Source organism: Rhododendron vialii, chromosome 4a (assembly GCF_030253575.1).
Source record: "Rhododendron vialii isolate Sample 1 chromosome 4a, ASM3025357v1".
Classification (NCBI taxonomy): domain Eukaryota; kingdom Viridiplantae; phylum Streptophyta; class Magnoliopsida; order Ericales; family Ericaceae; genus Rhododendron; species Rhododendron vialii.
This window is the reverse complement of record NC_080560.1, coordinates 28894468-28917785: the sequence shown is the minus strand read 5'-3', so window position 1 is coordinate 28917785 and position 23318 is coordinate 28894468. Positions and strand designations below refer to the sequence as shown.

The 23318-nt window shown below is 38.0% G+C and overlaps 3 protein-coding genes across 3 annotated transcripts; 2 read left to right on the top strand and 1 right to left on the bottom strand.

Annotated features, from left to right (window-relative positions):
- The first annotated feature begins 1060 nt into the window (after positions 1-1060).
- LOC131324664 (PAN domain-containing protein At5g03700) lies at positions 1061-3018 on the top strand. The gene has a single exon (XM_058356730.1). It carries the CDS (start codon positions 1119-1121, stop codon positions 2634-2636), a length of 1518 nt encoding a protein of 505 aa, XP_058212713.1. The 5' UTR covers positions 1061-1118; the 3' UTR covers positions 2637-3018.
- A 2277-nt stretch (positions 3019-5295) lies between these two features.
- LOC131323877 (uncharacterized mitochondrial protein AtMg00810-like) lies at positions 5296-9280 on the bottom strand. Its single transcript, XM_058355718.1, has 3 exons — positions 9163-9280; positions 8864-9062; positions 5296-5503 (listed from the first exon to the last, which is right to left on the bottom strand). The coding sequence occupies exons 1-3, from the start codon at positions 9278-9280 to the stop codon at positions 5296-5298; spliced, it is 525 nt and encodes a 174-aa protein (XP_058211701.1).
- A 7925-nt stretch (positions 9281-17205) lies between these two features.
- LOC131323876 (zinc finger BED domain-containing protein RICESLEEPER 2-like) lies at positions 17206-21839 on the top strand. The gene is made up of 7 exons (XM_058355717.1): positions 17206-17245; positions 17391-17532; positions 18331-20428; positions 20480-20510; positions 21080-21104; positions 21275-21383; positions 21696-21839. The coding sequence occupies exons 1-7, from the start codon at positions 17206-17208 to the stop codon at positions 21837-21839; spliced, it is 2589 nt and encodes an 862-aa protein (XP_058211700.1).
- Positions 21840-23318: the final 1479 nt, after the last annotated feature.

Sequence of the window (23318 nt, the reverse complement as noted above, 5' to 3'; positions counted from 1 at the left end):
ATAGCTAGCGTGATAGTTTGACTTTGGTGCGGGTGTTTGGTTATGCACATGTATGAGTTTTTGTATTTACTGTATATGTTAGCTGCTATTTCAGCATGTGTGTGTGTTTATATACTATCCGTAGCCAAACCCATCTTCTCCGGCCTAATGTAGAAGTGTTGGAGCTCGATTTGTTTACTAAATAAGTTTATAAAAAAGAGTTCAATTTTTATCAACGAGCCGAGTTACAACTAACTCAAACTCAAACTCAAACTCAAAGCTTGACTTGTTTACCAATGACTTGAGTATCGAGCTGCTTGCGAACAACTCTTCTCTTTTGCAGCTTAGTGTCGGATGTTTGTAGTGCGAAATTTCCAATTCCATTTGCAATTTTGTGATATAAATTTAATTAGGGTAGAAAACTCCATAAAGTTGCTATCTTTCGCCCTATATGGACCCATAACTGGTTTTCTACCATGTATCAATCTACTACAAAGACTCCTGTATCTCAATTAATAACCATGTGCAATCCAATATACTAATCATCTTCAGTTAATTTAAATATGCTTTCTTGTGGTCTATCCTGTTCTATACTAGTAGTAAAGAAAGAGAGTATGTGTGTGAAGAAGTATCTCTTTATATATATATACACACAGTTCACTTCCTGTAAGGATCACTTTAACTTAATAAAATGCAGACATTTTTTTTATCGAATTCGATGATTCGAGCCGCTCAATATGTTTAAAACGTAATTTTAAGGGTGCTTGCGAGAAATCAGCAAAAAAAAAAATGATCGGAAAAAGCTTCATCCGAGGGGTTTTTTTTTTATTTATCAAACGGTTCAAACAAAAACTGCTCGGATGAAGCCCTTCTTGGTCATTTGTTTTTCCGATTTCTCGCGAATACCCTTAAAAGAATACCCTTAAAATTATATTCTGTACGCATTGAGCGGCTCGGATTATCGAAAATCGATCGGAAAATGAGAAAAATGGAAAAATCTTTATTTTAGTTAAAATAAAGACTTTCTCATTTGAAAATTTTATATATATATATATATACACACACATATACATACATACATACAGTACATATCATACACACTGCCCCATGAAAGGGCCTTGATAAATGGGATTCTGTCTATGTATTTCAATGGCTCCTCTTTACTAGTAGTAGAGTTCAACATGGACACGAAAAAACCTATCACTTTCTTGACCCGTTTTCTTGTCTCTCTCTGCATCCTGTCATCGCTCACAAGGTTTCAGGTCGGATCCACCCCAGCCGCCGCCACAACCCAACAGCTTCTCAGGGGATTCGCAGCCACCCCAAACCCATCAATCTCCTCTTTCCAATCCCTACTCGTTGATTCAACCGGAAACTACTCACTGGGTTTCCTCCGGGTCAACAAGGTCCTACTCGCTCTGGCCGTCATCCACGTTCCATCCTCCGAACCCTTATGGGACGCCAACCCGACCAGCCCCGCGAGATGGTACGACAAGCCCCGGGTCTTCTTCCATGGCAGTCTCGTTCTTTCCGACCCGCAAGCGGGGGTGTTTTGGTCAAGTGGAACCGAGGGCGACCGGGTTTCCCTATCCAACACATCCAATCTTGTTATTTCTCTTGATGGGTCCAATTCGATTCTCTGGCAAAGTTTTGATTTTCCCTCCGACACCCTAATGGAGAACCAAAATTTCACCAGTACCATGTCCTTGGTTTCTTCAAACGGGCTTTACTCAATGCGGTTAGGAACAGATTCCATGGCCTTATACGCCCGGTTCAACCGGAGCTCCGACACGGATCAGATTTACTGGAAGCACAGGGCTTTACAGGCCAAAGCAGAAGTCATTGAGGGCGGAGGACCCGTTTACCTCGTCCTCAGCTCCGATGGGTACTTGGGTATGTACCAAAACAGCTCAGTTCCAGTCGACGTGCAGTCTTTCAACAGCTTCCAGCAGAGAGGGTCCGGGATCCGACGGGTCCGGATAGAACCCGACGGGAACCTCAAAGGGTATTACTGGACCGGGTCGAAATGGGTGTTGGATTACCAGGCGATATCCGACCCGTGTGAATTGCCCTCTGCTTGTGGGTCTTACGGGTTGTGTCAGCCGGGTAAGGGTTGCTATTGTCTGGACAACCGGACTGATTACAACTCCGGCGGGTGTGTCGCGCCGGAGAATAACTCCGGCGACTTTTGCGGTGATGGCAATAATAAGTATTGGGTGTTGAGGAGACAAGGTGTGGAGTTACCCTACAAGGAGCTAATGGGGTATGAGAAGATGGGGTCACTGGCTCAGTGTGAGAGTGCATGCGAAGAGAACTGCACGTGTTGGGGTGCGGTGTACACTAACTCCTCTGGGTTGTGCTACATGTTAGATTATCCGGTACAGACCTTGTTGAAAGTTAGTGATGTGACCAAAGTGGGGTATTTTAAGGTGAGGGAAGGTGCAGGGAAGAAGGGTGGTATGGAGGTGGGGATTGGGTTGTTGTGCGTGGGGGTAGTTTTGGTATTTGGAGGGGTTGTTGGGTTTGGATTGTATAGGGTGAGGAGTAGGAAGAGAGGGGTGGCTGGGTACGTGGAGGAAGATGGTGTGGTGGGTGTGGGACCGTATAAGGATTTGGGGGCCGCCAGTTTTAGGTCAATTGAGCTTTGTGAGAGGTGACGCATGGGATGACGTGTTTTGGGGGTTCGAGTGAGTGAGAGCTTTTTCCAAAAAGCATGGTGGATGTGGGGTCCGGGCATTTCTAAATGGAGGAGTATATTATAGAATCAGCGAGAGCGGCTTTCCATTTCAGAAAATTTATGCACACTACTTTAATAAAGTATAAATGTGTCCGGAATTGTTCAATGCAAATATATTGAACAATTTTGAATACAATTCTGTACCGAAATTGTGTTTTAAGTTGTGTGCATGTCGTTGCTCTTTCCATTTTGTGTTTAGTACAAACTTGTGTGCCAAATATAGGAGTACACCTGCAAAATGTTGTAAAATTCTTGTACGTCAGAATTTAAATGACAATTTATTGATCAATAACCTTTCTTAATTACCTGTTCACTTTCCTTTATATGTATGCTTTCTTTCCAATTTTTTCTCTAGGTTTTTTTTTTATAAAAATTACTTTTCTACCATGGTCAAAGTTTCCCACAAATTGAGGGTTGATTGCAGCAAATGATAAAAGTAATGATGACTGGTGATATTAAAGAGATAGAGGTGACAATGATAAAAAGATGAAAAAAGAATAAAATAGAGAAAATAGTGACGAAGAAAAAGAAGGAAATTAATTTTGGCACATCACTTTTCACCATTTACCCTTCACTAATTTGTATTTTTTTAATTTGAAATTATAACAATACCCTTCTACATATGAGAAAGTGGATGAACACTATCAAAATAAAGGATAATTTGATAATTTCACGTATGATAAAGATAGAAAGTGAAGTGTCAATGACTAAATATGGACTACCAAAATCACTTTCCAAAAACAATGAATTACAGGTAAAGAGAGGTCAAGAGCAAATATAGAATGAGTGGGAAAAATAAAGATTGACGTTGATGAGTCATGAGAATGAAATGAAAGCGTTAACTTCGTAGTTTGTAGAGTTTGACGTGCAGAGCATCTCCTGAAATATCAACTTTATCGAACTTACATAATATAGAGAGTAGGCCTGTCAATGGACCGGATCCAATCCGGATCCGATCCGAAAAATCCGATCCGATAATCCGAATCCGGTAATTCAATATGGATCCGGATTAAATCCGTTATCAATCCAAATCCGAATTTTAATTTTTAAATTTTTTTAAATTTTTTTTAAAAAATAGTAATTTTTTTTTTTGAAAAAAAAAATGTTTAAGAAGTTATATTTATATTTTTTAATTTTTTTCGGAAAATATTTTTTTTTGAAAAAAAAAAATATTTTTTTGCTAAAATTTTTGAAGTAAAAAAAGTTTTCGGATCGGATTCGGATTTTCGGATCGGATCCGGATTTTTCGGATTCGGATTCGGATTCGGATTACCACTATCGAATTTGAGTCTTATTAGATCCGAATCGGATTGGGTCTTATCGGATCCGGATCTGTCGGATCCGATCCATTGACAGACCTAATAGAGAGCAAAACTCATTTGAACATTGTAGTTATCAATTAAGGTCGTCTGAAAAATCAGACTTAATTAAAAATGTGATACGTACGTTCATTACGTTACCAACGTCCGATCGATTTTATTATTTACGAGTTGTTTCAAACGTCAAGCACTTGTGAGACAAAGCAAAGAAATGGAGAATTGTGTATAGAATTCGATAATGAAAAACTAAACAATAAAGCCTCTTAAGAGCATCTACAGTGGAAGAACTAAAAGTTAATAATCAAAAGTTGTCACGTCATCTTTTGATTATGCATTTAAAGGATTGCTAAAGTTAGCAATGTAGAGGTCCACAATGGTACAATTAAATTTGAATAACCAAAACTTGCCACATCACATTTTCAATTTATAAAAATTTAAAAATTGTGAACATAGAAAACAATTTTTTAAAAATAGGTTTTAAACTAATAAAAACAGGTTATTAGAAAAAGAGAAAATAATTTTTTGAAAACTTTGATTAAAAAAAACAGTTTTCGGGAAAAAGAAAAAAAAAGTTTTTTTTTTTAAAAAAAAGAATAGTTTTTGAAAAAAAAGTTTTAATAAAAAAAATATAATTTTTTTAAAAGTATTTTTCTTAGAAATATGTTGAAAATGGAAGAGAGAGAATGTTTTTGTGTAATGATAATGTACTTGATTGAAAAAATATGGAGACAACTAAATTTGATTATTGGCAAAAAGTTAGTTTTGATTATCCAAGTGTTAAAATTTGATGAGTTGCTAAGAGGTTGCTAAATCTGATTATTCCACTGTGAGCTTTTTTTTGAGCAAATGTTACTAATCTTAGCAACATTTTAGTTTTGATTATACCACTGTGGATGCTCTAAGCATATAAGAGGAGGGAGCCTAATCATGGAAAGAGAATCATCCTAATTACCTAATTAGGATACAATGAAATCATAATCACATAAATAATAGAGATTACAGAAATCATAATCAAATTATTGTTATTATTACAATAAATTCTAACATCCCCTCAAACTTAAGGTAGTGCAGACACCAACCTGATTTTAGACACCAAATCATTAGAACGTCCACGAGGATGAGCCTTCGTGAAAATGTCCACAATTTGGTTGGATGAAGAAACTGAGAGAAGGCGAACGCTACCCCGAACAGCATGTTGCGAATAAAGTGAATCAATCTCAACATGTTTGTACGATCATGAAAGACATCATTGGGGACAATCTAATTAAACACTTTGATTGTCACAATAAAGTGTAGTAGCAGTAGCCAGTGAAGCCATATCACTGCCTGAGTAGTGTCAACAATAGCACGATACTCTGCCTTAGTACTAAAGCGAGAAACAAGAGATTGCTTCTTACTTTGCCAAGAGATGAGTGAGTCACCGATAATGAAGCAATAGCCTGTAGTTGAGATCAGTTGGGTCACTAGCCTAGTCAGCATCAGAATAAACACATAACTCAAGGGAGGAATGCACTAAATAGTAAAGGTGATAAGCACCCGAGAATGTAATGTAGGGTGCGCTAGTATCTAGTTTTAGTTTAATTTAATTACTTATTAGTTATTATTAACGTTGTTTGCTCGTATAGTGTTCTAGTGCTATTTTGTAGGTAAATTGCCACAAAAGGGAGTGTTCGTTGCATAATACATGTCTTTGCCCGAGCAGAACCTATCATGGTCCAGGCAGAGGTTGATTGCCCGAGCAGAAGTCATCATTGCCCGAGCAGCACCAGATTTGCCCGAGCAAGAGGCAGGCTGGCAAGGCAGAGCGAGCGACTATGGGCTGGGCTGAGATGGTTCGGCATCGGTAGGAAGAAATATAGTCAATCGGTACCGAGCTCTTCAAAACAGCCCCTAACTGGTTCGGTATTGGTATCAAGAATTAATTACTATCGGTACCGAGCTCTTTAGTGACAGCCCCTAACTAGTTCGGTATTGATACCATGTTTTCTATCCAATCGGTACCGAGGTCCTATCTCAGCAACTTAAGGGCTTCGCGATCGATACCGAAGGACTTAAAGTCGAATTTTCAGAGCATCTGAGGAATATTCCAGGCGCGGAGCTTAGAAGTATAAAAGCTTATTTCATTGTTTTGTACAAGAAAAGTAGACTTAGATTTGCTTACCTAATTTTAGATCTAGATCTAGATTCAAATTGTTCTTGAGTGTTCTTGGTTGTTCTTCATTTTTTCAGCACTTATCCTTTAATTTCCTGCCTTAATTAGTTAGTTTTTGACATTGTCTCTTTAATTAAAGTTGCTTATTTTCTCCCGATCTATCTTAATCTCTAATTTTCTTCTAGTGTTGCTTTTCAATTATGTTGAGTAGATTTTTGCTTGCTTTTATCTCTCTAGATATGAGTGAGTAGTTTCAAGGGTTAGGTCATGGGGTGATTAGCACCTCATGGCTCGGGCAAAAATTCCATTTTGCACCCAATAAAGCTTTAAACTTTGATTTGAAAATTGATGCGGGGTTCGGATTTGTTTGTCAAATCACCGAGGTGTTAACCTCTTTGATCATGTGTAGGTGGGAGCATCGCCTACTCACCACACATGATGCTTAGAGCTCTTTCGCACGAGGTATTTGCCAAATGAATTCTAGAGCTAGCTTGGTTCTCAAATCATTTTATCTTCCGATTTGAGAGCTATAATCAAGTATCTTAAATTGTGTAATTTGGTGAAAAGTGTGATTTAGCTCGGGTCTTGGGTGTTAATAATTCATAGACCTAGCCTATCTTTTCTTTAGTTAATTCGTTTTCAATTTAGCCATTTTATTTTCACCATTTCAAGTAAAACAAAGTTGGCTGTCTTAAAGCCGAAAGCCCTTACTTGCATCTACAAATCCGAGCAAGCCATATAATTATTCCCTTGGGTACGATCCCGAATTTCCGGTTTATTATGCTTCAATCGACGTGTTAACCCCTACGCTTGGGGTATTATTCTTTATATCGGAGCAAACGAAGCAAAAGGCCTTTGACATAGCGCGAAATCCGAAGGACAGCTTATCGAGGAGCAGACATGAATTGTCTAACTATGTGAACGACATAGGCAATATTATATCGTGTGACAGTAAGATACACAAGACTAGCTACCAACCAATTGGCGATAAAGTGTCATCAGGAAGTGGAGTGCCATCTAGAGGGGTGAGTTGAGTATACTACTACAATAATAGATATGCGTCATGCTAAGGAGATTCACAAAGATCACGGTTTTCAGTGAAAGCGTGATAAAAAGTGGTGCTTAAATTTTTTTATCTCAGTTTAAGTCCAAAGCTGAGATAAAAAGTGGGTTTTAGCACGAAATAAAAGACCTCGCTCTTGCGGTGAGATAAAAAAAAAATAACCTCACCCTTGCAGCGTGATAAAAGATTTTAGAGCGGAAAAAAAATGAGATAAAAGATCTCACTCTTGTGACGAGATAAAAGAAAAAAGACATCACCATTGTGGCGTGATAAAAAAGAGAAAAGATCTCACCCTTGTGGCATGATAAAAGATTTTAGGGCGGAAAAAAATGAGATAAAAGATCTCGCTCTTGTGGCGAGATAAAAGAGAAATGACCTCACTCTTGTAGCGTGATAAAAAAATTTAGCGCGAAAAAAAGTGAGATAAATGATCTTACTCTTGCAATGAGATAAAAAGCCTACCTATTTAGGCACGCAGTCTGAATTTCCACGTGGGCAGGCTTGTACTTATTTAGGCAGACTTTGAAAAGTTATGTGAGAAAACGATATCGTTTAAGAATTTCGAAAAGTTTTTTTTTTTATTATAAAAGATAAGAAGATAAGCCCTAATTACACTCATCCCAAAAAATCTTTACGTTTCATCCATCTTCACGCCCAAAGAGAGATAGAAAGAGAGTGAGAGAGAAGACAAATTCCACAACTAGGTTCCACCAGTGCCTAGTTGTTTCTTCGACGATGGGCAGACTATTCCGCTAGTGCTCGATTTTCATCTGTGCGAGCCGTGATATTTATGGTTTATTGTAGTAGTGAAATTTAGTTATTTTGGATATCTTCCAAGTATACGTTTGACACATTAGGTAAACTTTTTTTTCCGCCCCAAGAAATTTTTTTGGTGACTAACAACTAATTTTGATTGGCAAAAGATTTGTTGTCGTATTTTTAAAATTTTTTAAACAATGTTTATATATGTATTTTTATATATTTTAATATCATGTTAATTGCATTTCAAAAAATTCAGCAAATTTTAAGAGAAAAAAAAAGTTTTCACACTTTAGGAAGTAAGTATAAATATTTTTGTTTTTCTAATGTAACAGAAGTCCTTGGCTAGCCTAGTGGTAAGGGCTTGAGAAATTAACTAAGGGTGCGTGGGTTCGAAACTTGGCAATGACAAGAAAAGATGGTTTAGTAGATACAAAGAAAAGATCACGCGCAATGGTTTTTCATCTCTGTTTATGATGGTGTGATCATTTTGAACTTTCAATCACGGTTATAAACTGTGATCTAAAGTAACATACAATCACACCCAGAAAAGAGAAATGATCACGCCCAAGAGAAACAATCACGGTTTATAACTGTGATAAAAGAGAAATGATCACGCCTTTTGGCCGTGATTGTTTCTCTCTTTCAATCACGGTTTATAACCATGATAAAAGAGAGTGACTTACAATCACACTTAGATCCATCACGGTAGCAGGAGTGTGATGAAAAACTTACAATCACGGCTAATTGCTGTGATCTTTATGGTTTATTGTAGTAGTATAGTTCGCTCAAGTGGGGTAGATAAAGTCTTGCTGTCAATGATTCCAGCACGAGTAAGAAGTTTAAAAGAATACTTAGCCTGAGTGAGATAGTGGCCATCGGATATAGATGAGATCTCAAGACCCAAGAAGTGGCTCACATTACCTAAATCCTTCATCTGAAATTGCTTGTTGAGGTAGGCTTTGAGATTGAAAATACCAACAGTATCATCAACAGTAACAATCATATTATCAACATAAAGAAGAAGAAAAATAATACCACGTGCGCAGACTTCTAGATAAGAGTGCAAAAGCGTACAGGCTAGAAGAGAATCCAAGTGTCTGAATAATGGTGCTGAATTTTGCAAACCAAACATGTGTAGCTTGCTTGAGACCATAGAGAGCATGATTAAGTTTACACACTTTGATTGGACGATAATTATATCCAGGTGGAGGTTGCATATAAACTTCTTCAGTAAGATTGTCATTGAGAAATGCATTTTTTACGTCCATTTGATTTAGTTTTCACTTGCGTACCGCAGCAACCCCAAATAAACTCCGAACAAAAGTGAGACGAGCAACTGGTGCAAAATTTTTCTTATAATCAATACCATATTCTTGAGCAAACTCATTTGCAACCAAACAAGCTTTGTAACGCTCAATAGAGTCATCAGAGCTTTGATCCACTCGTTAAGGTACCTTCATGTTCCGAATGAACGTTTGAGTCTTTAAATTAGTACGATTTACATAGCAATTCCATTTTTATGCTCGTCAAGCCTATCTTTTCTTATCCAACTGAGCTCTGACAAAACACCATTTTTTTTGAGATTAAGTGGGTTCAATCCTTTAGTATTATTAGTTAAGGAGAAATTTTTTTGACTAATAAAGATCCGCCGCTAGTTCACTTCGGGGAAGAGACTTAAAAAACACCACGGGAGAAAAAGTTGCTCTCTGATTTTTTCCCTCTCATTTTCTTACATCTGGAGAATTGCTCGCACCATTCATATTAGTATAGCTACTTGGAGTTTGGGTCTTCACCTTGTACAATAGCCCAACTACAAAATATTCCAGAGTAAACATGACCCAAATGATAAACATAGGAGTAATAGTTTGGGCCCAAATGCTAAAAGACACGGCATTAACAGTTAAAACAGATTGTAGCCTCTGAACTTCGGGCGTTTTGAACGGGCTTCGCAAATGATCTGGGCCGGAGCCTACAGACGTGGCAGAGCTAGAAATATAGGCACCTTTTTACAATCTACTACCACTTAAGAAAAACGTGAAGCGCCCAAAATTGTTTCCCACATTTTTGCCTCCCAAAAATACCCCTCAAGAGACATTACTTACCCAACCCAATTGGAAAAAAACAGTGCGCCTTCTGCACTGTTTCCGTTTCGCGTGTTTCCAAAATGATTCCACCATCCAAAAACGAACCAACGGACAACTCCAACCTCCCGCGCCTCCAGACCAAAACCTCCCACGCCTCCAAACTGAAACCTAGCAACTAGAATCCCACACCAACGTCTCTAGAAAACACTTCTATTCACGTGTCATGGGCAGTATTCCAAAGGCCCTGTTGCCCACTGCCCAATTTCTCATCCTACCACTTCTGCCTTCCACAAGGTAAGACATGTCCTAAATGTCTAAACATAATTCTGAGTTATATACCCCCATAGATTTTGCCACAGGAAATTCTGGTGTGATGCTTGCTAATTTGTTGGTGTTTCAGTCATTTGTTGTTGAAGGATCCTTCTGTACGTGTTGTACTTGTATAGATGGTTTGTGCAAAGGTGTTTTTGGGGTTTTGGTATAGAAGTCCAACTGGGGTTAGACTTGTATAGCTTAGCTGGTTCAGTTGGATTTCTTACTTGTACTCTTGGTTTCGGCTTGATCTGGGCTATGGCCCTTGACTGTGTATTCTTTGTTTGGACATTTACAAATGAAGTGCGAATAAAAAAAAATTCAGAACACACACAATCTTTTCGCGTAATGTGACGAATCAGTGCCACGCTTTCCAATATGGCAATATGTGCAAATACCACTATGCAAATTGCAGCAAGTTGCTAAGAAAATACCTAAAGACTTCAGGCCTATCTAGAGCTGACATGAGGCCTTTCTCAATTAAGAAAAATATCCGGCAACAAAAAAAGAAGAAGAAAGATTTTAGGCTTCGATTGTTTCAGTATAAAATGTTTTACATCGCTGTAAAATATTTCACATGTAAAATTATTTGCAAAGAAATGATTTTTTCGTTTTTTATATTTCGGTGTTTGGTAACATTTTAAAAATAAGTTTCTTTTTTTTGAATCTTGGAAAGGAAACTGGACTTTAGCTACAACAGGGAAGTTGGTGAGAAAAATTCGTCAAGAATATGAAAGATTCAATTCTGGTGAAGCACTAATTTGCATACCCATAAGCTGTACAAATTTTCTGATATTTTTACTAGAGATGCCTCTATAGGTCTAATATATTGTGTAAAAGTAGAACTAAATTCAAATAGTGGAAGAAGTGAAAAATCATATACTGAGGAGCTGATGTGAAATTCACATTGCTGATAATACTGTCGCGCTTTATAGATTCAATTAAATGATATACACGCACAAAAACTTGTATATACACGCACAAAATGATATATCTACACCGTCCGCACCTCCTATTTTCTGATCGAAGTTCGAATATCTGAGCTGCTCAATGTGATCAGAATGTGATTGAGGTGCAAACCGTAGCAAAATCAAGGATCCTGACTATATGTGTGTGTGTGTGTGTGTGTGTGTGTAACGACCCGCCGTAATTGACATGTTAACCTTTAGCCTAAACATGTGGTTCAAAAGGTTAACCTTAAGTTATACAGTAACTGATCGGAATGACTTATATATTACCTCTAATTTTACTTGTTTCCCGATGTGAGATTAAATGGGGCCTCACAATCTCCCCACTTTATGATTCAATGTAGTTACCTAAAATAGAATGAACCTCTTAACTTAACTCTCTCTCCTACAAGGAATTTTCTCTTCTTTTTTTTTCTTTTTAATCATTATTCTACACTTATTACAAAATGCAAAATATATATTTTCATTTTGCTTAAAAGGAAAATTAAGTTCAATCAATAACATGACAAATACTCCTTGAAATCTATCCCCTTTTTTAAATTTATTTGATTTTTTCTTCTTGTGAATTTTTTTAGGCGAAAGTACATAAACACTCCCTCAACTATCACTTTTTCCCACGAAAACCCTCACACATTTAAAAGCGTCCATACAGATCCCCTCAACTAATCTCCGTTACCCAAGCGACACCCTTCCATCTCAAAACCGTTTGTGATGAATCCCCTCATCCATAAATTGGACAAAAATACCCTTGTTTCATTACATACATACACCCTAACCCTTCTCTTTCTTCCCTTTACAACTAACCTCCAATCAAAACCCAAAACCAGTAAACAGATCTGAAACTTTGGTTTTTATATATATATATATATATATATATATATATATATATATATATATATTAGAGGTCGGTTCTACCCACACAATTTTTGACACTCCATCTCAACCATTAAAATCAATGGTTGGATTAAAACTTAAAAGGACTGTACTCTCCTCCCCCCTTTCAATCACAGGTAATCTCTTCCTCTCCATCTAAGTTATTATCTCTCTATACCCTCACCGACTAACCACTGGTTTTGTCTCACTTTGGCGACCTCCTTCTTCTCCTCTCTCTCTCTCTCTCTCTCTCTCTCTCTCTCTCTCTCTCTCTCTCTCTCTCTGTGTGTGTTTCTAAAGAACCCAAACAAGTTACAAAAAAGGAGATGGGAAAAGCAACGCAGCAGTCGCCATGGTCGCTGCCAGCTGCCACCACCATTCTCCTCCATTTCTCTTCTCCCATGCCTATCTCCTTTCCTTCCTCTTCTTCTCTTCTAATTTCTTCTCAGTAAAAGAATCACCGTGGCACATGCCGCCATCGTGCCATGATTTTCGCACTGTTTTTGGTGGAATATGATCTTTTGTTGATGAAATAAGTGAAGATGCAATTTTAGAGTTATGTATAGATGGTTCTTTTTAAAATGATTGATGTAAGAAAAAACGAAATTGTATAAAACGAAAAAAATGGTTAGAACAGCGACTGATAGAATAAGAGTATAATAAAAATATCAAAGGGTCTCCGTGGAAGAAAGTTATAGTTGAGGGGGTGTGTATGTACTTTCGCCTTATAAAAAAGGGTATCTTAGTCATTTCCTCAATTCCGTTAATGGAGTTAGCATTTTTTTCGTTTTCAGTAGTTGATGGGATTTGTATGGACGCTTTTAAATGTGAGGGGGTCTTCGTGAAAAAAGTGATAGTTGATGGGGTGTTTATGTGCTTTCGCCTTTTTGTTTTAATTATATTGCGAGAAAATTGAGTAAGTTCCAAGAGCCATATGTGTCAATCCACTGATGTAACCGAAAATAAAATGAAGTTATCTCCTTAAATCTTTCTCCTACATGTAATTTTCTCATTTTTAATCTTTTTATTCATTATTTTACAATTATTACAAAATGTGAAATTAATATATATTTTTATTTTCTTTAAAGGTGAAAGTACATAGACACCCCATCAACTATCACTCTTTCTTGTAAACACCCCCTCACATTTAAAAGCGTCATGAAGACCCCCTTAACTACTTCCGTTACCCATGTGACACCCTTCCGTCTCAGAACCGTTAGTTGGATGACCACATGTCAGTCACATGGGCATTTTCTGGACGTAAATGCCCTTCTCCAGTACTATATCCATCTTGTTCCCCAGAGAAACCTAGTGATTCTCGTTCTCCTTTTTGTCTTTCTCTAGTCTAGGTGACTCTCTCTCTCTCTCTCTTTCTCTCTCTCCAGCCATGGCATCTGTCAACAGCAGCAACAATAGTCGCCATTGCCGTAGCAACAATAGCAACAGCTATAGCTACAGCCAAACCCAGAACTGGGGTGATGCTTACTGTGGTTGTGGAGAAAAAGCCCCCTTGAGGACTTCAAAAACAAATGCCAACCCCGAAAGAGATTCTTGGGCTATGTGAACTACGAGGTGGGTTAATACATACAATAATCAAAAAAAAAATCTGAATTCGTTACCCTAATTTCATTTTTTTTTAAATCTTTGCCCTAATTTCTAATTTTATAATGGGTTTATAGGAGAAGAATGCATGCAATTTTTTCATATGGATTAATCCTCCTACTTGTCCTAGAGAACTAGAGTATGGTAGAAAATTGCAGAATAAGGTCAAAGACTTGCAGGAGGAGGAGGTGGATCTGAAGAGGTTGAATGAATTTGCAGAAATGGACGAGGAAAAGATAATGAATTAAGAAGATAGACAAACTATGGAGAATGAATCACGAATTGAAGAAGAAAAATGAAATGATGTGAAAATGCAATGTACTGTGTATGGTAGTCATAGGTTTACTCTTGGTAGTTTGGTTGGCTAATTGGAAACCCACCTCCAGGAGGATGTTGTACATGCCATGAACTTTTGGTAATGCATTGTACTTTTGGTTATGGATTGTACTTTTGTACACTAATGCAATGCAATGAAATATGAGGTTTGTGTTTCAATGAGCATGTGTTCCTATAATGTTGTACAAAGGCAACACAAAATAAGTCTTCCACAAAGGCATTACCAGAATAAACATTCCATTACCATCAATAGCTTACAAACACAGTCACTAGCCATACCAAAATAAGCCTTACACAATGGCATTACAAAAGCACAAGTCATAATGTTTGCACAAAGGCAATACAAAAACCCTTACACAAAGGTATTGCCAAAATAAAGTATTATGCCTTACACAAAGGCATTGCCAAAATAAAGTACTTGATTTTGAGGTACAAAGGCATTGGCAAAATAAAGTACTTGGTTTTGAGGCATTAAAAAAGCCTTTAGCTATTCAAAAGGCATTACAAAAAACATTAGCTATTCAAAAGGCATTACAAAAAAACAGCCTATTTGCTTCAGTCACTTACAAGTCATTTTGAGGCTTGAGAGGAAATAATAGTCACAACTTTTCCATTCCTAGTGAGGCGAGGTCCTGGTGCAAACTTTGATGGTGAAGTACTTGATTGTTGACTGAAAAACCAACATTTCCCAACTTTTTTCAATATCTTGGAACCCTGACAAAATACACACACAAGTACCACATAAATCATAAGCATTAGTATAGTAAATTGAAGGTGACTCTTGTACAGAATTAAGTAAAGTAATTGGAAGCATAACAGTCAAACACACCTGATTTTGTTGTGGTTGGTCAACTGCCTTCCTTTTACCACTTGCCACAGTTCCACCAATTGCCACAGAACCACCTGTTGCCACAGAACCACTTGCCACAGTTCCTCTGCCATTGCCCTTGTCTACAGTCCCAGTCCCAGTTCCTTTTCCCCTTCCTCTGCCAGTTCCTCTTCCCCTTCCCCTTCCCATTCTTTGGCCAACAGTCCTCCTTCCTCTGCCAACAAACCCACTTCCACTTTCTTTTGGCTTATCAGCTGGTGGCACACCATGTAACGACCCGAATTTTCGACCCTTTTTTTATAATATTAATAATAGCATTAATATTATTAGGTCCTAATTTTTTTTCTCTATAATATATATACATACATGCATTTAATACACACACACACACACACATGCATGCATGCACCAGCATGCATGCATCTCTCCTGTCCCTCTCTCTCTCTCTCCTGCAATGTCTCTCTCTCCTGCAATGTCTCTCTCTCTCTCTTCCATCTCCCATAGCTCACTCTCACTCTCTCTCTCTTAACCTCCAAGAAAAACATATTCATCTCCCCTCACACAAAATTTCTTCCTACCCAAGAAACTTCGAATTTAATTCCTTCCTATCCTCTTCATACTCTCCCCCTACTTAATCCAAATTCGTTCATTCTAAATCCAAAGAACCCAACTTCCATTAATGTGATCTTATCATTTTCTTTCCAAAATTCACCTATAAATACCCTACCCCATTAACCCACGGACACATCATGATACTCACCACACTTCATCGGTCTGAAGAGAAGAGAAAAACAAAAAAAACCAAGCTCCAAGCTATGGAGTTCTAGAGAGAGAAAGAAAGAGAGAAAAAGTGGGTTTCATAGTTACAACCCACCAAAACCGAAACCGACCATTCCAATCACTTTCTACAACTCCTAGAATCACCAAACATCATTCAATTCGGTCCCAAGGTTCCTCCATAGCCAAAACCGAAGTCATCTTCCCCAAAAATTCAAGTTTCGATTTTGGATCAATTCGATCCAATCGAGGTATTATAATCCATCTCCCTCATTCTCCTAACTATATTAAGTGTTCATGTATTGGTGTTTAACATTTCGTAGTAGGAGAAATCAACCCCGACGTCGCACGGTGTAGCACGAAAATTCCCCTGTTTTCGTTCCAGTCATTGTTCACATGTAGTTTTTGAAAAAGAAGATGCTGATATTACAGTTATCCCCCTGAACTTCGTGAATTTATAATTTTGGCTCCAAGAGATGTGTTTTGTCCTTGGTGGATTTAACTTATGTGTTAAGTATATATGAATGATAATGAAAATAATTGAGTTCATAATTATGTTGCATTGGTTTAGTGTTAATTGAAAATGTTTCTTATAATAAGTAAATAGAATGATGAAGGATTACTAATTAAATTACTTGTTTTGATAAAATTTCTCATTTATTTAATAAATTAAGGGCAACGGCCCATTTATAAAAAGTCATGTGATTGCATTGCCTGTTATTTGTGTTAATTATTATTTGATCAATTGTATATTGCACAAATACTTGATTTGAATGCTAGATTGGACCCTAGAGACATGGGGTGGTATGCGAATAGAATTCACCTAGACGATGCTAGGTAATGGATAAATTGGAAAGTTTATTTTTAGATTGCCTGCAGGCGGGATTTTGAGATGTGATGAGTTGGATGTGATGTTTGAAACTGGCAAAGTAAGTCCAGTGATGACTTGAAGCTGGCAAAGTAAGCCCAGCGATGATTTGAAACTAGCAAAGTAAGCCCAGTGATGATTATGAAACTGGCAAAGTAAGCCCAGTGATGATTGTGAAGTGGTACATAAGATGGGCGAAACCTAGTCATGATTCGGGCATGATAAGCTTTCTTTTGTTGTAATGAGAGGGATACATGCTAGTACATAACTTGGGTGCAATCCATGACAACAAAAGAAAGTGATCTCATGGGACAAAGCATAGCTAGTGGTTGGGGAGGAAAGATCTCGTGGATGAGATCTTAGATTTCACGATAGGTTAATGGTTAGTAATGAACTGGTTATGTGAAAAATCTTTGTTTTACTTTTTCGCATTACTATTATCCTGCTGCTTGCTAGCTGTAAAGTAAGAGGGGTGGTTGAGTTGGATTATTTTACTTAGGGCTGTCCAGGAATCCGACCCGACCCGACCCGACCCGAAAAATTGATGACGGGCGGTTCTGATTTCCTATTTCGGTCGGGTTCAGGTTGACTTGGTCGGATTTTTAATCCCGTCGGTCGGGTTTCGGGTGCCCATATATTGTTTCGGGTGAACCCGACCCGACCGAAACATACACATATAAAAAGGAAAAAAAAAACCCTAAGTTCATTACTTCATTTCGTTTCACGTAGGTGCAGCCCTGCCCCTCTCCACTCTCCAGAAGTCCAGATCTACTCTCAACCCTCAACAATACCACTCGGTCCATGCCCACCGCCACCAGCCACCGCCATCAAATCAATGCCGAGCCCCTTGTTTCCCGACGCAACTAGTCCGGTAGTCCCCTTTTTCTCTCTCAATTGATCAGTCCCTGTTCTCTCGAACCCTAAATTGACACTGATACAACAGTGTTATAGACTACAGTGGTATGTCTCTCTCTCTCTCTATCTCTCTCTGTGAATTTCTCTACGAGAGTCGAGAATACGATTGTTACAGTGAAAGGCTTTACGAAAATATTTTCTCCATGATTTTGATCTGATGAATTGATACTTGATAGAGTATTGGATTGGGATGGATAGGGCTTGAATAGTTGAATCGATCAAACCGAAAAACCCCCTTGTTTAATTTTTTCCCCCTTTTTGGCTATAGATCAGTCATCAGTGAGCTGGTTTTTTCTGGCTGGTGTAGATAAATTTTTGACTGATAAAAACATAAAGCAAAAAAAAATAAAACAGTTTTTGATTCTATTTCGATTTTCGACTAGTGTAGCACTTAATTTTTTCCCCCTTTTTGGCTGTAGATTAGTGAGTTTTTGGCTGATTTTTTTCGAGTGGTGTAGGCTGTGTAGCTAGCTAATTTTTCGACTGATAAAGGCGTAAAGCAAAAAAAAAAAACAGTCTGTGCTTCTATTTTCAACTGGTGTAGGCTGTAGGCCTGTAGCACTAAAGCTAATTTTATGATTCTATTTCATTTTTGACTGGTAAAGCAAAAGAAAATAGTAAAGCTAATTTTTTCTCTTATTTCGACTGGTTAGCACTATATCTATATGCATTGGCAACATTGCAGTTTATTGATCTTGATTACACTTGTTTGTAGGTGATGGATTCAAGCAATTTTGATTTTCACGCTTGGCAGGGAACTTGAGGATGATGTTGTAGATGTTGAAGAAGTTGAACTTGGAGGTAATTCTAATCCTCCTGTGTCTACGAATGCCGATGTTATTGATGTTCAAGATGATACAGTAGTTGAAGTTGGACAAAATACTAAAAATAGACTGAAAAGAAAGGTTCCACCACGAGCGCCTAAACCTAAAAAAGAGCCTGGAAAAAGATATAGATCTCCTTATTGGGATCACTTCAACGATATTAAAGAGGAGGGGGTAACCAAATGGGTTGAGTGTAAGTATTGCAATAAACGATACGAGGCTGAAAGTAAAAAACACGGCTTTAGTAATTTGAAAGCTCACATCCCCGCTTGCCCACTATATCCTAATAGAGACCAACATGGACAACAAAACCTTTCATTTCGACCCACAGACGGGGGCAGTGTTGACGTTGTGACGCATGTCTTTTCTTTTGACGATTGTAAGAGAGCTCTTGCCAAAATGGTCATCATTGATGAACTACCTTTTAGGTTCGTTGAGGGGATTGGGTTCAGAAAATTTTGTAAGGTCATGCAACCTAAGTTCTCATCGGTTTCTCGCCAAACGATAACTAGAGAGGTTGGTACAATTCATAAAAATGAGAGGGGAAAACTGAAAAAATTCTTGAAGGGTCGTAGGATTTGCCTCACGACTGATACATGGACATCAATTCAAAATCTTAACTACATGTGTCTCACTGCACACTTCATTGATGATGATTGGAAGTTGCAAAAGAGAATCTTAAACTTTTGTCAAATTGAAGATCATAAGGGAGTTACCATAGGCAAGAAAATTGAGTCATTGTTGCTTGAGTGGAATGTTGATGGTATTTTTACTTTGACGGTAGATAATGCAAGTTCGAACGCCACGGCTATTGAGTACTTGAAAAGGAAAACAATGGATTGGAAAAGGACTGTCTTGGAGCATGAGTATATACATATGCGATGTTGTGCACATATTTTGAATCTTATTGTTGTTGAGGGGTTGAAAGCTACTAGTGAGTCTATTCTCCATGTTCGTGATGTTGTGAGGTATGTAAGATCTTCTCCACAAAGAATGGAGACTTTTAATAAGTGTGTGGAGAAGGAGAAAATTAAGTTGAAACAAACTGTGTGTCTTGATGTGTGTACTCGGTGGAATTCCACTTACTTAATGTTAGAAGTAGCCATCAAGTTTGAGAAGACATTCCAAAGAATGGGGGAGGAAGATAGTAGTTTCATAAATTTTTTTGGCATAAAGGAAGGCAATGAGGATTCGTCATTGGAGTTGGAGGGCCTAGGTGGGAGCCATATGATTAGTGTCCCAACTCCAAGAAAACCAACTGTCCCAAACAAGCTTGATTGGAAGAAGTGTGGGTTATTTGTTACATTCTTAAAACTTTTTTATGCTGCAACCAAGAAATTTTCGGCTTCTCTATTTGTCACATCCAATATGTTCTTTCATGAGTTGTATGAGGTTCAAGTGAAGATAGATGAATTAATCGCCAACCGAGATCCTTATATGTCTTCAATGGCAATTGAAATGAAAAGAAAATTTGAGAGGTATTGGGGGGATCAAGAGAAACTCAATCCCCTACTTTATGTGGCAGTGGCAATGGATCCCCGGTTTAAGTTAAGGTTGGTGAAGTTTTGCTATACAAAATCCAAAGGGAAGGCAGAGGGTGAGAAAATGGAGAAAAAAGTGAAGGATGTTTTGAACCGATTGTATGATTCTTATGCAAAAGAGGGTGAAGTTAGACAACATGTGTCTAGTGCAAGTCCAATGCCGAGAGTGGAGAATGAGGATTGTGATTCTCGCTTGAATTTAGCTATGGAATTTGACACTTACTTGGAGGAGGAGTATTCTAGTGTTTGTTCCTCGGAGGTAGACAAGTACTTGGGAGATTTGTGTGAACGTAGAGACAATCCGAATTTTGATATCTTGGTGTGGTGGAAGAACAATTCCAACAAGTATCCAATCTTGTCAAAAATAGTGCGTGATGTATTAGCTATGCCCGTGTCTACCTTTGCTTCCGAGTCGGCTTTTAGTACGGGTGGTCGCGTACTTGATCCATTTCGGAGTTCACTCTCACCGTCAATGGTCGAGACTCTTGTATGCACCCAAAATTGACTTTTAAGCACGGTTCCAATCTCTATTCGACAGGCTATGGATAAAGTTGAAGATCTTGAACGAGGTAATTTTATTTAATCGATCTGGACCGTCTGGTCTACAATTTAATTGATCTGGTCTATTCAGTCAACATTTTCTAGTATTGTATTGAATTAAGTGTTTTTTTTTTCTTCAGAACTCTTACAAACTGATGATGCTTCTTAGGGATTGATGGGGCTTTGGACCTTGGTAAAACATAACAACAGATGTTATTTGATGATCTTTGAAGTTTTTACTTATCAAAAAAAATAAAAAATCTATGAAGTTTTTAATTGTCTTCTAATTTTTCTTTCTATGTAACAGGTTTGAACTTTGAACGGACATGAGAAATATGGGGTTGGGACTTGGGAGCAACAACATTATGGAGTATTGGCTAATTTAAATTATTATGGACTTCTTTTAATCATTTTAGACTTGTTTTGGTGGTCATTTGAACTTGTAATATGGTGGTGGAAAACTGAAAATATTTTGACTTGTTGATTGGTTGTGTTTGTGTATGGTTGCTGAAAAAACAGGAGAGTAAAGACTAGAGAGCTGGTTGGTCTCTGTAATTTTTTTTGTGTGTTTTTGCTGTATGGTGGTGGTGGAAACTAGAAACTGGAAATGTGTGTGACTGCAGGTTGACTGCTCAGTACTCACTGAGTCATTGCTGAAAAAACAGGGGAGGAGAGTGCTGAGAGCTGGCTGCTCTAGTGCTCTTTGGAAATTGGAAAACATTTCCAGCTGAAATGTTGGCTTTTTTTTTTTGTTATGTGGTTGTGCTTTTGTGCTTTTATGTTTGGAATTTAGATTGAGAAATGTGGATATTGGAAAACAAGGCTTGGACCCTTGGATTGAGCTATGGGGCATGGCCCAAAATATTTATATTAATCTTTGGGCCATTTGGCCTGCTGAAATGGTGGAAAACTAGCCCAAAATAACCAAAGAATTTAAAAAAAAATGGCCCAGAAAAATAAAACCGGCCCAAATAATGGCCCAAGCCGCCCAACAAAATTGACCCAACAAGATTGGCCCAATCCGATTATCCGACCGAACCCGACCAACTCAATCCAACAACAGTTTGGTCGGAGCCCGACATATTGCACGGTCGGGTTTGGGTGGCAAGTATTCAATCCGACATTATTCGGGTTCGGTCCAACCCGACCCGAATTCGAAAAAAAAATCCGACCGTGGACAGCCCTAATTTTACTGGGTGATTTATCACTCACAGATACGGCTGTATCCTGGTAAATCGATTGCTTTAGCGATCAATTTGCCAGAGGACGCAGGAGGGGATTCAATGATGGTGCAGTTCGACACGGAGAGAATATTAGGAACAAAGATCGAGTATGCTTGGAATCCGTATCAAGCCTAGAGTCGGCTCTGAAGTCAATGTATTTTGAATCAGTAAATTTATCTTGAGATTGTAATAGCTAAACTTTATTTTGGAAAATTTTATTTATTTAGAAAAATTTTCTTAAGAAAGTATTTTATTTTGCTCCCGAAAAGTCGGGGCGTTACACACCACCTCCAAACCTAGCCTTCTGTTTTCCATAGTACTTGCCCTTATGTTTAACCCATCTGTCTGGTGGTGTTTTACAAGTCCTTACATTGTGCCCAAATTGCCTACATTGTCTTGTGGTGTTTTACAAGTCCTTCTGTTTTCCATAGTACTTCCCCTTCCTTTGCCTACAATAATCCCTTATTCTTAAGTATTATTTTTCATGATTCCTCTGGATTTTGTCTAGAGCAACTCTCTTTGCCCTATAAACCTTCTTACGAGACACATCCAACATCCATTCCCTCCTAACATCATTTTTCAGTGTCTTGACCTATTTATTTGGTTCATCAATCAAGTTCTCAATGTACTTGTCAGCTATCCACTTGGCTGTTGCATACTTATTGATGTATTTCCTGGTACAACAATGGTCAACATTGATTTTCTTAATTTGGAATGATTTCTCACCATGCATTGGTGATGCATGTAAAAAACCACACTTCTCTTTACAAATAATAGTCACCCTTGTAGCTTCATTCTTTAAGTAAATGTATTCACACCCTTCCATAATGTGGAACTCTTTGAGGAGAGCTCTGAAGGCATGAACATTAGGGAAAATCATGCCCTCCAAAAGCTTGGGGTTCTTCATATCTTTGTCCTTGTTAAACTCAACTAACTTGTGCTTGCTTATGTGGCCACCCTCATCACTCTCATCCTCTAGATTTAAACACCATTGGTCATCAATCTAATCACTAAGTTCTTTTTCCTCATTTCTAATCTTAATGGCAAGCATTTGTTCAACCTTCTCATCATCTCAGATGACTCATGAAAGCCACTAAAATTGTCATCATCACTCGCTTCATCACTCTCATCACCACATTCCCAATCTCTATCAGAATCATCATCTTCATCATCCTCCAATGGACTAGCTGGTATTACTTCTTCATCAGCTAGTATCTTATCAAGGTCAACTATGTCATCAAAATCAACTAAGTCATCAAGGTAAACTAAGTCATCACCTTGCACAGTAGGGTCAGCCCTAGTCAAAGCAGATACCTCTTCACCACTAGTTTTGTTCTGCACCAACATTAGGTTATAGATATAAATATCAATCACTTTAGAGTCGTTGTGCATTGCAAACATGTCTAGCATGCTTTGGTCAGAGGTTAGACCCATCAACCCATCATCCATAGTTTGACGTGGATCCTTTTGGTACATCTCACAGATATCTGAATCTAATTCCTTGACAACAGCCCTTAAATCAATGTATGACATCAGGTCAGGGTCAATGTTAACATACATCTTTTGGGGTCCCTTAGATATATACTCTCCATGGTAAAAGACAAGTATTACTGT